Source organism: Felis catus, chromosome B1 (assembly GCF_018350175.1).
Source record: "Felis catus isolate Fca126 chromosome B1, F.catus_Fca126_mat1.0, whole genome shotgun sequence".
Taxonomy (NCBI): Eukaryota; Metazoa; Chordata; class Mammalia; order Carnivora; family Felidae; genus Felis; species Felis catus.
Genome location: NC_058371.1, coordinates 42,755,674 through 42,770,318, shown reverse-complemented (window position 1 = coordinate 42,770,318; position 14,645 = coordinate 42,755,674). Strand labels below are relative to the sequence as shown.

At 36.3% G+C, this 14,645-nt stretch overlaps 1 protein-coding gene across 4 annotated transcripts in view; it reads right to left on the bottom strand.

Moving 5' to 3' along the window:
• The window catches only part of LOC101097234 (disintegrin and metalloproteinase domain-containing protein 18-like), a 139,348-nt gene that overhangs the window by 101,738 nt on the left and 22,965 nt on the right, over positions 1 to 14,645 (bottom strand). For 3 of the 4 annotated variants that reach the window (XM_006930702.4, XM_045055527.1, XM_045055528.1), the window contains exons 6-7: positions 14,146 to 14,323; positions 2,074 to 2,139 (exon numbers count right to left, since the gene is read on the bottom strand). In XM_006930702.4, coding sequence (XP_006930764.2) covers positions 2,074 to 2,139; positions 14,146 to 14,323 — 244 coding nt within the window. The remainder of the gene's footprint in view (positions 1 to 2,073; positions 2,140 to 14,145; positions 14,324 to 14,645) is intronic. The other variant, XM_023252577.2, reaches the window with a different exon arrangement.

Genomic DNA, 14,645 nt, shown 5'->3' with positions numbered 1-14,645 from the left:
GACACCACTAAGAGAGAGAAAAAACAAGCCTCAAACTGGGAAAAGATATCCCCAATATAGCCATCTGACAAAAGATTCATATTCAAAATATATAAAACTCCACAAAGCATTAATAAAAATATTAAAATGGGAAACACTTGTATATTGTCTCTTAAAGAGAATATCCAGGGGCACCTGGGTGGCTCAGTCAGTTGAGCGTCCGACTTGGGCTCAGGTCATGATCTCACTGTTCACGAGTTCGAGCCCTGCATTGGGCTCCGTGATGACAGCTCAGAGCCAGGAACCTACTTCAGATTGTGTTTCCCTCTCTCTCTGCTTCTCTCCCACTCATGCTCTGTCCCTCTCTTTCTCTCTCTCTCAAAAATAAATAAACATTAAAAAATTTAAAAAAGGAGAGAATATCCAAATAGTCTACAACAATATCAAATGTATTCAAACTCATTAGTCATCAGGTAAATGCTAATAAAAACCACAATATGATCTCATTTTACATACACCAGAATGGCTAAAATTTAAAGACTACCAATACCAATTGTTTGTGGAGATATGGAACCCTTGAATCTTTATTTGGGGGGGTACCTTGGATCTTTCATACTTTGTTGACAGGAAAACAAATTGCTATATTCAATCAACATCTCTTAAAGATAACATATATTAATGCTACAACAGAAAAATTTCACTCTTTGGTAGATATTCAAAAGAAATCTTGCCTACCAAATGGATATTTTTCTAAAGAAGACATACTCATGATCAACAGGTGCATGAAAAGGTGATCAACATCACTGGTCATCAGGCAAATAAATGCAAATCAAAACTGCAGTGAGATATCACCATACACTTGTTAGAATGTCTACTATCTAAAAGACAAGAGATTTCAAATGTTGGAAAAGATGTGAAGAAAAGTAAACCCTTTTATTTACACTGTTGGTGAGAATGCAAATTGGTACAGCCATTATGGAAAACAGTATGATGGTTCCTTCAACAGTTAAAAATAAAACTACCACATATCTAGCAATTCCATTTCAGGGTAAATATACTAAAGAAACAAGATCAAAGAGATATCTGTACTCCCATGTTTAATGTAGCACTATTCATAACAGACTAGATATGGAAGCTACCTATGTGCCCATCAACAGATTAATGAATAAAAAAGTGTGGCATGTATATGTATATGTATATGTATATACACACATGCAATGGAATATTAGTCATAAAAAATGAAGGAAATATCCTATTTGCAACAACTTGATGAACATGGAGTGCATTACACTAAATGAAATAAGCCAGCAAAAGACAAAAACTGTATTGTATCAATTATATGTAAAAATAAAAAAAATTAAAAAAAGAAAAGAGAATAGAATGGTGTTTGCTGTGGCTGGTGGAAGGAGAAAATGGAGAGATATAGGTCAAAGACTAACACACTTTCAGTCATAAAAAAGGATAAATTCTGAAGATCTAATGCACAGGCATGGTGACTAGAGTTCATAATATGGTATTGTATACTTGAAAGTTGCTGCGAGTATATCTTAAGTGTTATTACCACACACACTTGGGCACACACACACACACACACACGCAAAGAAAAGAAAAACGAGTTAACTATGTGAAGTAATGGATATGTTGATTATCTTAATCTTGGTAATGAATCCACAATGTATATCAAATTATCACATTTTGCACTTTAAATATATACAATTCTATTAATTATTCCTCAATAAAGTTAGAAAAAATAAGTGAATTGGTAAGATGTTAAATATTTGATATGCTCAAAAAATGTAACGAGAGATGTTAGAGCAGGTAAGGAAAAATTAAGGCTGTTAGAAAGTGAGGTCAAGGAGAGACTGGGCTAAACTTAGGATAGGGAAAGGGTAGATACTGGCGGGCACTCTAGGCTAGTTTGGATTTTTCATCATAACTGAGTAACACCTAAAATAAAATATCTTTACTTTTCAATAATTTAAAAATTACATATGTCTTCAAAATTAAGATAAAATATTTTCATTAAGTTCAAAGAAAGAAAGAGAAAAAGAGAGAAAGAGGGAATGAGGGAGGGGAGGGAAAAGTTTGACTTACCAAATCTTTTTCCACTATAATGTGAATTTCTAGGTATTGGGGTAATAGTTTTGGAAGAGCTGTTTTCTGAAGAAAAAAGGATTTATCAAATGTTAACATGTACTGAATTTATTAAAGTGAAAATGCTGACATGTAAATAAGGAAAAATAACAACATATAAAACCTTCATGAGGACTTAAATATAAAAATTAATTACAAATCAGAAAATTTCATTTGAAAATGTATTCTAGGTTTAAGAGAGTTCCAGTGAGCTTGCTGGAGTAATGTAAGAATTTAAGTTATATCTATTAATACTGAATAAGAAAGAAAGTGAATATAAAGATATATATTCTGTTGTCTTCATCTCGTGACAAATCTACATTACCAGTTCACACTTGAAAATTTTTCACGAACTGTCCTCCTAAAGACTATGGCAGCACCAACTGTGGTGCACTAGAAATCTTTCATTCATTCAGTATAGGGAATATTTGAGAATTCATTAACAACACATAAATTTGGGTAAATAGTATTCCTTGTACTATTAACTATATGTGTACACAGGAAAGAACAAAATGCGTAATATCAGAAATAATTCTGCAGTCTCAGAGCATAAGCTGTATGCCCCATTTGGTATGATGGAATAATTCTTGATTGTGCCAGGTCAGTCAGATAAAACTCATCAATTTATTATATTATCACTTAGCACTTTAAATCTAATTTTTATACAAGCTGTATTTCTAACACATTGAAATTCCATTTTACATATAGAAATTTCAAAAAAAACTCACAAAATTTCTTCCTTGATCCAATTAAATACACTAAATACAAGAGTATTTACTTGATCACCAAATACAAGAGTATTTACTTGATCACTAAATACAAGAGTAACAAGGTACAACATACCTTGGGTCTGTCATAAAATAGCATAGGTTAAATGAATAAATGAGCAAACTAACTGGACTTAATGGGTAGAGCCTAGATTTAAATTAGTTTGTTTAAATTCCCATAGGGAAGTAAAGTATGCCTGTATCATATTACCTATTTTTGTCATTACCTATCTGTCTGTCTGATTACATGCATATATGCAATTTTGTAGAAATGAAAGTGCTCTTATTTCTTATTTTCTCTCATATAATGCTGAAATACATGAGTTTGGTATCCTAACCCTCTTTTATAATTTCTCTGCAAATTTTCAGCACTAGTCTTATAACAATGGTGATCATATAATTTATTGTTCTAACTGGAATAATATGGAGTGGGATAAGAGTTCACTAAAACTAAATTATATAATTACTGAAATTGATTTTTAGTTCTATTTCATTACTTTGGTAGACCTAAAATATTTCTACTCAAAAGTTATTTCTAAAACTAGATTTCTTCTTATATACATCTGACTACATGAAGCCAAAACATTTCTAGGTTTTCTTTGATTAAAAATAGCATAAATAATTTTTCTTGAAAAATACTCATGGACTTTAATTTCTTAGCCATATCTCCCTATAATGTGTCTGATATTTTTAGAATTTTTTTCAGTATACTCTTAATATTTTCATTACATTGCTTATGATTTTGTTCAAGGTTACATTTTATGGTTTATACACTTGAAACTGATAACACCTTCAACTGACTTTTTACTAAATACCATAATTTTTTAAAGTTTATTTATTTTGAGAGAAAGAGAGAGTGGTGTGTGTGTGTGTGTGTGTGTGCAAGAGAGGACCAAAGAGGGAATCCCAAACAGGCTCCATGCTGTTACCATGGAGCCCAATCTGGGGTTTGAACTCATGAACCATGAGATCATGACCTGAGCCAAAATTATGACACTGTTGTTACCTTGACATTTTTCCCTTTCAAATTTATATTCTTCTTCTCACTCTTTAATATTTAAATTTATAAATGAAATTAAATAATATTCACTGTAATGTCAGATAAGTCACCTTCAATAAAATGAGCTTCAAAACTCATTAACTCACTAAGAGATTATTTAATTTTATTAATTTTTTTAAAAACTACTTATTGCAAAGCAGATCAATAATCTCATGTACCATTAATCCAGTTACTCCAATGGTTATATCTTACAAAAAGCTGTAGTACATTATCAAAGCCAGGAAGCTGACTCTGTATGATGTATATGTGTATATTTCTATGTTATTCTGTAATGTGTGCACTTATGTAAACACCATTGCAATCAAGACACAGATACATTCCATCATTGCAAAAATCTTCCTTTCATATCTCTTTAAAGTTACACCCACTTCCAACTTCCCATTTATTCCTAACCTGTGATAATCACTGATCTTTCCCCCAAATCCAGGTTCATAGTGCCTTCCTTATATTTAGCCTTAATCCAAACATCAGAGAATTCCCCTTTTCTCTGCTCCATGCCAAATCCATGACCTGTTCTAAAATGTGTCAAAAAAGTACAGGAGAAAGAGCAAGAAGATCAGGAAGAGACATTTTATCTAAAGACGCAAAACAAAGTCCAGTGTAGAAATGCAAAGCTAAACAGAACAAGCATTACTCTAACAAATTACCATTCACCTTAAACAAAATATATCACTAAAAGAAATGTGAAACCTCTGGTAGGTATACTAAAGGTAGCAATAGCAAAAACACACACTAACAGATGTATATTCTGACTATATTAACACAAACTTTTGAGCTAAAGACCTAGCAGAAAGATATGCTCATTTCCAAGGCTAAAATTAATATTTAATTCAATATCTACTGCCTACTGACTTATGTAACATGTTTACATTTCACAAAAGATAGAGAAGGGATACAGACAGGCAAGAAGAAAATGCAATATAGAAACTATAGCTACCATGAGGATCAGACTTACACAGACACAGACACAGATGTTGGAACTATCAGAAGGAAGATTTAAAGCAACTCTAGCTAATATGTTAAAGGCACTAATGGAAAATCTTAAAGAATGCAATGTGAGACATGTAATTTCAACACCAAATATTTCTACAACAACCACCTAATATGGAAAGTAGTTGGTTGTCCCTATCTACATGTGTTTATGCACATTTTATTTTATCATTGAGTTCCTTTGAGTTGTGTTCTTGATAAGTCAGTATTTGTAACTTTGCAAATAGAAATGATCTAAAAAAGAGAAACAGGTTGCCCGTTTGCTTCTCAGAGGGGGGGAAAAACATTTTTATAATTTTCTCACTAACTTCTAGACAAAATCAATGATTGTCTAGTGAAAGTTTGGCAGACACATCTTCTATTACTTTAAAGAATATTTAGTCTAATTAATGACATATCAGTGGTGCCTGGGTGGGTCAATCAGTTAAGCATCCAACTCTTGATTTCAGCTCAGGTCATGATCTCATGATCATGAGATCAAGCCCCACGTAGGGCTCCATGCTGGACATAAAATCTGCTTAAGATTCTCTCCCTCACCCTATGTCCCTCCCCCACTTGTGCACATGAACACATGCTCTCTCTCTTTCTTTCTAAAAAAAAAATGACAAGTCACTTATAAATGAAAAATACAGAACAAAGCTCAAAAATGCCCCAAAGAAGGATGCTGGGACAGCAGACATGAAGTACAAAACCCCTACAGGAAAAAAAATGTGGAAAACAGAAGTTTTGAAGAATACAAACAATTTGACATAATTAACACTGTAAAACACTATAGAAAACAACTGCAGAATATATAGAGAAACATATATACTAAAGTCAAATGCACTATCTGAACATGATGAAAGTCAATTAGAAATAAGTACAAAGAAAGATATCTAGAAATGTCCAATTATGCACACTTCTAAATTTCCCATGGTTCACTGGAGGAATAACAAGGGAAATTTAAAAATATGTTACATTAAAAGATAATAAACACATGGTATATAAAATTCAAGAAATGAAAAGACATCAATTAAAATCAGGGTGAGATACTCCAGAAATTATCCCCTACATAAAACCAATAAGAGAACTGGCAAAAATTGTTACAGTCAGCTTTTTCAGATCTCTAGAAATTAACAAATTGCCTGCAGCCTTCCGGGGAGTGTCTGTTCAATAAAAATAACTGATCTGGGTAAAAACAGTGATATATGGAGGATTTGAATTTGCCCTAGTCTTTTCTCCCATTAATTGAAATGTAATAGCAACATTTGCAGTAAATCCCAGCAGAGTGGCAACCTCCAGAAAATGCAGAATATGGCTGGAACATCTTCAAAATCTCATTTCCAAAGAAATGTCACCACCTGACCTATTTTGTTCCTAGAAGACCTATTTCAAGTTTGTCTGTATTGACCTAAATTACATTTTACATAGTCTGAAAAGCTCTTTTTTCAAAGGGGTTTGTTTTAAACAATTACAGGCATTTTTTTTTTTTAATTTATAGTTGTCTGAGACAGTGAATGACCATGGGACAAACAGTAGACCAATAAAGGAAAAGCTGGAGAATAAGATACCCACATGCAGCTTTAAAAAGCTATGACAAATTTCTGGGAATTTAGCAGACTACACACATGTGTATACATGCCCAAGGCTGTATACATACTTAGGAAAGACCAGAAAAGACCCTAAACTCTCACTTCTGGGAGATCTTGAGACTCTGTGCAAGGATAAAGTGAAATGAAAGGCACAGTTGTAACTGCCTGGCCAAGTGACAAAGGCATGTTCCAACATGCACAGAGAGACTCTCAGCAAAAACTGGGAGACTTATTGTTTTCAAGCATTTAAAGAACTCTGTGTGATCATTAACCCACCAATAAGATAACAGAATAGAAACTTCAGGGGCTACTCACAACACATAATACAGACTTTAGAAAACCAGTTAAAAAGTTCACAAAGCAAACAACTACAGTGAATATCAGCAACAATATTTGATGGAGGGGAATGTGATTTCCAGAGTTATCACATTATATTACTTGGAATGACTAGTTTCAGTTTTCAAAAAATTGAGACGTGAAAAAGACCTAGACTATGACCCATATACAGTCAAAAGGTCAACAATAAAAACTGTCTTTGAGGAAGATTAGATGTTGGACTTATTAGAGAAACACTTTAGGTATTAAGTTATGTATAAATACTGAAGGAGAATACTTTAATAATGTCTAACTAAATATGGAATTTCAATAAAGGCATAAAGTTATTTTAAAAAACAAATAGAAAATCTGGTATTGAAAAATACAATAATTGAAATAAAATATCCATTAGAGAGGCTTCACATCAGATATGAGCAAAGAGGAAAGAATTGGGGAACTTGAAGACAGATCTATTGAGATTATACAATCTGAGGAAGAGAAAGAAACATGAATGGACCACAATAAACAAAATCTAATAGACCTATGATGTACTGTCAAGCAGACCAACATATACATAATGGGAGTATCAGAAGGTGAGGACGTAGATAAAAGTGCAAAAGAATATCCAAAGAACTAATGGCCCCAAATTTCCAAATTAGGGGAAAAACATTAGTTTACACAAAAAAGAAGCTTAGTGAACTCCAATTTAGATAAACTCAAAAACAACTCAGATAAATTCAAAAAGAACTACTCATCATAAGAAAAGTGCAATAAACAAAAGATAAAGAGAGAAACTTGAAAGAAACAACAGAGAAGGGGCCCATCGTGTACAAGGAATCCTCAATAAGATTAATAACACCAAGTCAGGGGAAGATGGCGGCGTAGGAGGACGCTGGGCTCACCGCGCGTCCTGCTGATCACTTAGATTCCACCTACACCTGCCTAACTAACCCAGAAAACCACCAGAGGATTAGCAGAACGGAGTCTCTGGAGCCAAGCGCAGACAAGAGGCCCACAGAAGAGGGTAGGAAGGGCGGCAAGGCGGTGCGCACTCCACGGAATGGCGGGAGGGAGCAGGGGCGGAGGGGCGGCCTTCCGGCCAAGCAGAGCCCCCAAGTCTGGCCGGCAAAAGCGGAGGGGCCGGACGGAGTGTGTTCCAACAGCAAGCGGGACTTAGCATCTGGGAGGTCATAAGTTAACAACTCTGCTCGGAAAGCGGGAAGGCTGGAGGCCAAAGGGAGGGAGAGTTGCTGAGACCCAGGACGGCAGAGCTCAGTTTGTTGGGGAACAAAGGCGCTCGCCAGCACCATCTCCCTCGCCCATCCCCCAGCCAAAATCCCAAAGGGGACTAGTTCCTGCCAGGGAACTTGCTCGCTCCGGGCAAATACCTAACCCTGTGCTTCTACAAAGCCACCCCTCCGGCAGCGGGTCTGACTCCCTCAGGCTGCCACAGGGCCCCTCCTGAAGTGGATCACCTAAGGAGAAGCGAGCTAAGCCTGCCCCTCCTGCCCCCCGTGCACCTTGCCTACGCACCCCAGCTAATACGCCAGATCCCCAGCACTACAAGCCTGGCAGTGTGCAAGTAGCCCAGAAGGGCCACGCCACCCCACAGAGAATCCCGCCCCTAGGAGAGGGGAAGAAAAGGCACACACCAGTCTGACTGTGGCCCCAGCGGTGGGCTGGGGGCAGACATCAGGTCTGTCTGACTGCGGCCCCGCCAACCAGCTCCAGTTATACACCACAGCACAGGGGAAGTGCCCTGCAGGTCCGCACCACCCCAGGGACTATCCAAAATGACCAAACGGAAGAATTCCCCTCAGAAAAATCTCCAGGAAATAACAACAGCTAATGAACTGATCAAAAAGGATTTAAATAATATAACAGAAAGTGAATTAGGATAATAGTTATAAAATTAATCGCTGGGCTTGAAAACAGTATAGAGGACAGCAGACAATCTCTTGCTACAGAGATCAAGGGACTAAGGAACAGTCAGGAGGAGCTGAAAAACACTTTAAACGAAACGCAAAATAAAATGGAAAGGACGACGGCTTGGATTGAAGAGGCAGAGGAGAGAATAGGTGAACTAGAAGATAAAGTTATGGAAAAAGAGGAAGCTGAGAAAAAGAGAGATAAAAAAATCCAGGAGTATGAGGGGAAAATTAGAGAACTAAGTGATACACTAAAAAGAAATAATATACGCATGATAGGTATCCAAGAGGAGGAATAGAGAGGGAAAGGTGCTGAAGGGGTACTTGAAGAAATAATAGCTGAGAACTTCCCTGAACTGGGGAAGGAAAAAGGCATTGAAATCCAAGAGGCACAGAGAACTCCCTTCAGACGTAACTTGAATCGATCTTCTGCATGACATATCATAGTGAAACTGGCAAAATACAAGGATAAAGAGAAAACTCTGAAAGCAGCAAGGGGTAAACGTGCCCTCACATATAAAGGGAGACCTATAAGACTCGTGACTGATCTCTCTTATGAAACTTGGCAGGCCAGAAAGGATTGCCACGAGATCTTTAATTTGCTTAACAGGAAAAATATGCAGCCGAGAATCCTTTGTCCAGCAAGTCTGTCACTTAGAATAGAAGAAGAGATAAAGGTCTTCCCAAACAAACAAAAACTGAAGGAATTTGTCACCACTAAACCAGCCCTCCAAGAGATCCTAAGGGGGATCCTGTGAGACAAAGTACCAGAGACATCACTACAAGCATAAATCATACAGACATCACAATGACTCTAAACCCGTATCTTTCTATAATAACACTGAATGTAAATGGATTAAATGCACCAACCAAAAGATATAGGGTATCACAATGCATAAAAAAACAAGACCCATCTATTTGCTGTCTACAAGAGACTCATTTAGATCTGAGGACACCTTTAGATTGAGAGTGAGGGGATGGAGAACTATTTATCATGCTACCAGAAGCCAAAAGAAAGCTGGAGTAGCCATACTTATATCAGACAAACTAGACTTTAAATTAAAGGCTGTAACAAGAGATGAAGAAGGGCATTATATAATAATCACAGGGTCTATCCACCAGGAAGAGCTAACAATTATAAATGTCTATGCGCCGAATACCAGAGCCCCCAAATATATAAAACAATTACTCATAAACATAAGCAACCTTATTGATAAGAATGTGGTAATTGCAGGGGACTTTAACACTCCACTCACAGAAATGGATAGATCATCTAGACACACGGTCAATAAAGAAACAAGGGCCCTGAATGAGACATTGGATCAGATGGACTTGACAGATATATTTAGAACGCTGCATCCCAAAGCAACAGAATATACTTTCTTCTCGAGTGCACATGGAACATTCTCCAAGATAGATCATATACTGGGTCACAAAACAGCCCTTCGTAAGTATACAAGAATTGAAATTATACCATGCATACTTTCAGACCACAATGCTATGAAGCTTGAAATCAACCACAGGAAAAAGTCTGGAAAACCTCCAAAAGCATGGAGGTTAAAGAACACCCTACTAAAGAATGAGTGGGTCAACGAGGCACTTAGAGAAGAAATTAATATATGGAAACAAACGAAAATGAAAATACAACAATCCAAACGCTTTGGGATGCAGTGAAGGCAGCCCTGGGAGGAAAATACATCGCAATCCAGGACTATCTCAAGAAACAAGAAAAATCCCAAATATAAAATCTAACAGCACACCTAAAGGAAATAGAAGCAGAACAGCAAAGGCAGTCTAAACCCAGCAGAAGAAGAGAAATATTAAAGATCAGAGCAGAAATAAACAATATAGAATCTAAAAAAACTGTAGAGCAGATCAACGAAACCAAGAGTTGGTTTTTTGAAAAAATAAACAAAATTGACAAACCTCTAGCCAGGCTTCTCAAAAAGAAAAGGGAGATGACCCAAATAGATAAAATCATGAATGAAAATGGAATTATTACAACCAATCCCTCAGAGATACAAGCAGTTATCAGGGAATACTATGAAAAATTATATGCCAACAAATTGGACAACCTGGAAGAAATGGACAAATTCCTAAACACCCACACTCTTCCAAAACTCAATCGGGAGGAAATAGAAAGCTTGAACAGACCCATAACCAGCGAAGAAATTGAATCGGTTATCAAAAATCTCCCAACAAATAAGAGTCCAGGACCAGATGGCTTCCCAGGGGAGTTCTACCAGAACTTTAAAGCAGAGATAATACCTATCCTTCTCAAGCTATTCCAAGAAATAGAAAGGGAAGGAAAACTTCCAGACTCATTCTATGAACCCAGTATTACTTTGATTCCTAAACCAGACAGAGACCCAGTAAAAAAAGAGAACTACAGGCCAATATCCCTGATGAATATGGATGCAAAAATTCTCAATAAGATACTAGCAAACCAAATTCAACAGCATATAAAAAGAATTATTCACCATGATCAAGTGGGATTCATTCCTGGGATGCAGGGCTGGTTCAACATTCGCAAATCAATCAGTGTGATACATCACATTAACAAAAGAAAAGATAAGAACCATATGATCCTGTCAATCGATGCAGAAAAGGCCTTTGACAAAATCCAGCATGCTTTCTTAATAAAAACCTTTGAGAAAGTCGGGATAGAAGGAACATACTTAAAGATCATAAAAGCCATTTATGAAAAGCCCACAGCTAACATCATCCTCAATGGGGAAAAACTGAGAACTTTTTCCCTGAGATCAGGAACATGACAGGGATGCCCACTCTCACCGCTGTTGTTTAACATAGTGTTGGAAGTTCTAGCATCAGCAATCAGACAACAAAAGGAAATCAAAGGCATCCAAATTGGCAAAGATGAAGTCAAACTTTCACTTTTTGCAGATGACATGATATTATACATGGAAAATCCAATAGACTCCACCAAAAGTCTGCTAGAACTGATACATGAATTCAGCAAAGTTGCAGGATACAAAATCAATATACAGAAATCAGCTGCATTCTTATACACTAACAATGAAGCAACAGAAAGACAAAGAAAGAAACTGATCCCATTCACAATTGCACCAAGAAGCATAAAATAACTAGGAATAAATCTAACCAAAGATGTAAAAGATCTGTATGCTGAAAACTATAGAAAGCTTATGAAGGAAATTGAAGAAGATATAAAGAAATGGAAAGACATTCCCTGCTCATGGATTGGAAGAATAAATATTGTCAAAATGTCAATACTACCCAAAGCTATCTACACATTCAATGCAATCCCAATCAAAATTGCACCAGCATTCTTCTCGAAACTAGAACAAGCAATTCTAAAATTCATATGGAACCACAAAAGGTCCCGAATAGCCAAAGGAATTTTGAAGAAGAAGACCAAAGCAGGAGGCATCACAATCACAGACTTTAGCCTCTACTACAAAGCTGTAATCATCAAGACAGCATGGCATTGGCACAAAAACAGACACATAGACCAATGGAATAGAATAGAAACCCCAGAACTAGACCCACAAACGTATGGCCAACTAATCTTTGACAAAGCAGGAAAGAACATCCAATGGAAAAAAGTCTCTTCAATAAATGGTGCTGGGAGAACTGGACAGCAACATGCAGAAGGCTGAAACTAGACCACTTTCTCACACCATTCACAAAAATAAACTCAAAATGGATAAAGGACCTGAATGTGAGACAGGAAACCATCAAAACCCTAGAGGAGAAAGCAGGAAAAGACCTCTCTGACCTCAGCTGTAGCAATCTCTTACTCGACACATCCCCAAAGGCAAAGGAATTAAAAGCAAAAATGAATTACTGGGATCTTATGAAGATAAAAAGCTTCTGCACAGCAAAGGAAACAACCAACAAAGCTAAAACCCAATGGGATGGGAAAAGATATTTGCAAATGACATATTGGACAAAGGGCTAGTATCCAAAATCTATAAAGAGCTCACCAAACTCCACACCCGAAAAACAAATAACCCAGTGAAGAAATGGGCAGAAAACATGAATAGACACTTCTCTAAAGAAGACATCCGGATGGCCAACAGGCACATGAAAAGATGTTCAGCGTCGCTCCTTATCAGGGAAATACAAATCAAAACCACACTCAGGTATCACCTCACGCCAGTCAGAGTGGCCAAAATGAAGAAATCAGGAGACTATAGATGCTGGAGAGGATGTGGAGAAACGGGAACCCTCTTGCACTGTTGGTGGGAATGCAAATTGGTGCAGCCACTCTGGAAAGCAGTGTGGAGGTTCCTCAGAAAATTAAAAATAGACCTACCCTATGACCCAGCAATAGCACTGCTAGGAATTTACCCAAGGGATACAGGAGTACTGATGCATAGGGGCACTTGTACCCCAATGTTTATAGCAGCACTCTCAACAATAGCCCAATTATGGAAAGGGCCTAAATGTCCATCAACTGATGAATGGATAAAGAAATTGTGGTTTATATACACAATGGAGTACTACGTGGCAATGAGAAAGAACGAAATATGGCCCTTTGTAGCAACGTGGATGGAACTGGAGAGTGTGATGCTAAGTGAAATAAGCCATACAGAGAAAGACAGATACCATATGTTTTCACTCTTAAATGGATCCTGAGAAACTTAACAGAAACCCATGGAGGAGGGGAAGGAAAAAAAAAGAGGTTAGAGTGGGAGAGAGCCAATGCATAAGAGACTCTTAAAAACTGAGAACAAACTGAGGGTTGATGGGGGGTGGAAGGGAGGGAGGGTGGGTGATGGGTATTGAGGAGGGCACCTTTTGGGATCAGCACTGGGTGTTGTATGGAAACCAATTTGACAATAAATTTCATATATTGAAAAAAAAGATTAATAACACCTAATTTTTCATCAGCAATCATGGAGGCATAAGACAATGAAATAAAAAACATTCAAAATGATGAAAGAAAAACACCTGTCAAACAACACTACATGCAGCCTATATGTAAATTAAGAGCTTAATAATATACAAATGATTATCTATTTTAGAAAGATATGTTCAAGTAGTATGTAAAACTATATATAAAAATAAAAGAGTAATTTTACCAAGGTAGTGGTAACTTGACTTTATTTTATTGACTTTATTTATATAGTGACTTCATTCTTCCTTTATTTCTAAATTTTACTCAATAATATGCATTTTTGCTTGAATAAAAATAGAAAATAAGAAATGTTACATAATACAGTATAATAAGCTTGAAATACAATGTTGTGTAATTGTCATATATTTTAGATAGAATAAGGATGTCTTATTATAAGATGTAGAAAGAATATTCAAATTTGATATTTCTACTCCACAGAAATGTAGCTCCTTTTCGCAATGAACAAAATTCTACACACATAGTTTCATAGTATGTCCTAACATCTGAATTAGAACATTACCTGTGAGCTTAAATTATCTTTATAGGATTGGTCTTTCTGCCAAATATTGCTGTAATTTTCTGCCAGCCATGGTATATCTTGATTATCATTTTTCACTTGATAAATTATGTGCTCAAATCTTGCTGAAGATTCCAATGGCTCAATTCCATAGCTGATGTTTTCAAACTGAAGGAATCCCCTGAATATTTAGAAATCAATGACATAAAAACCCTACAAAGCTATAATCTAAAATGTGAAAAGTACTTTAAATCTAAGTTAAATTTCAATACTTTATATTAGTTATTTATGTAATTTCAAAGCGCTAAAAGAAACCATGTCTAAACAACTAAAGGGAAGTATTAGGATGTCTTGCTAAATAGACAATGGCAGCAAAGGCACGGAAACTATAGAAAAGAAATCAATAGAAATTGCAGCTTGAAATATACTAATGAACACATTATAAACACACTTTATTTTCCTATTTTTTTCAGTCTACTATCGGTAACTGAGATACCACATCT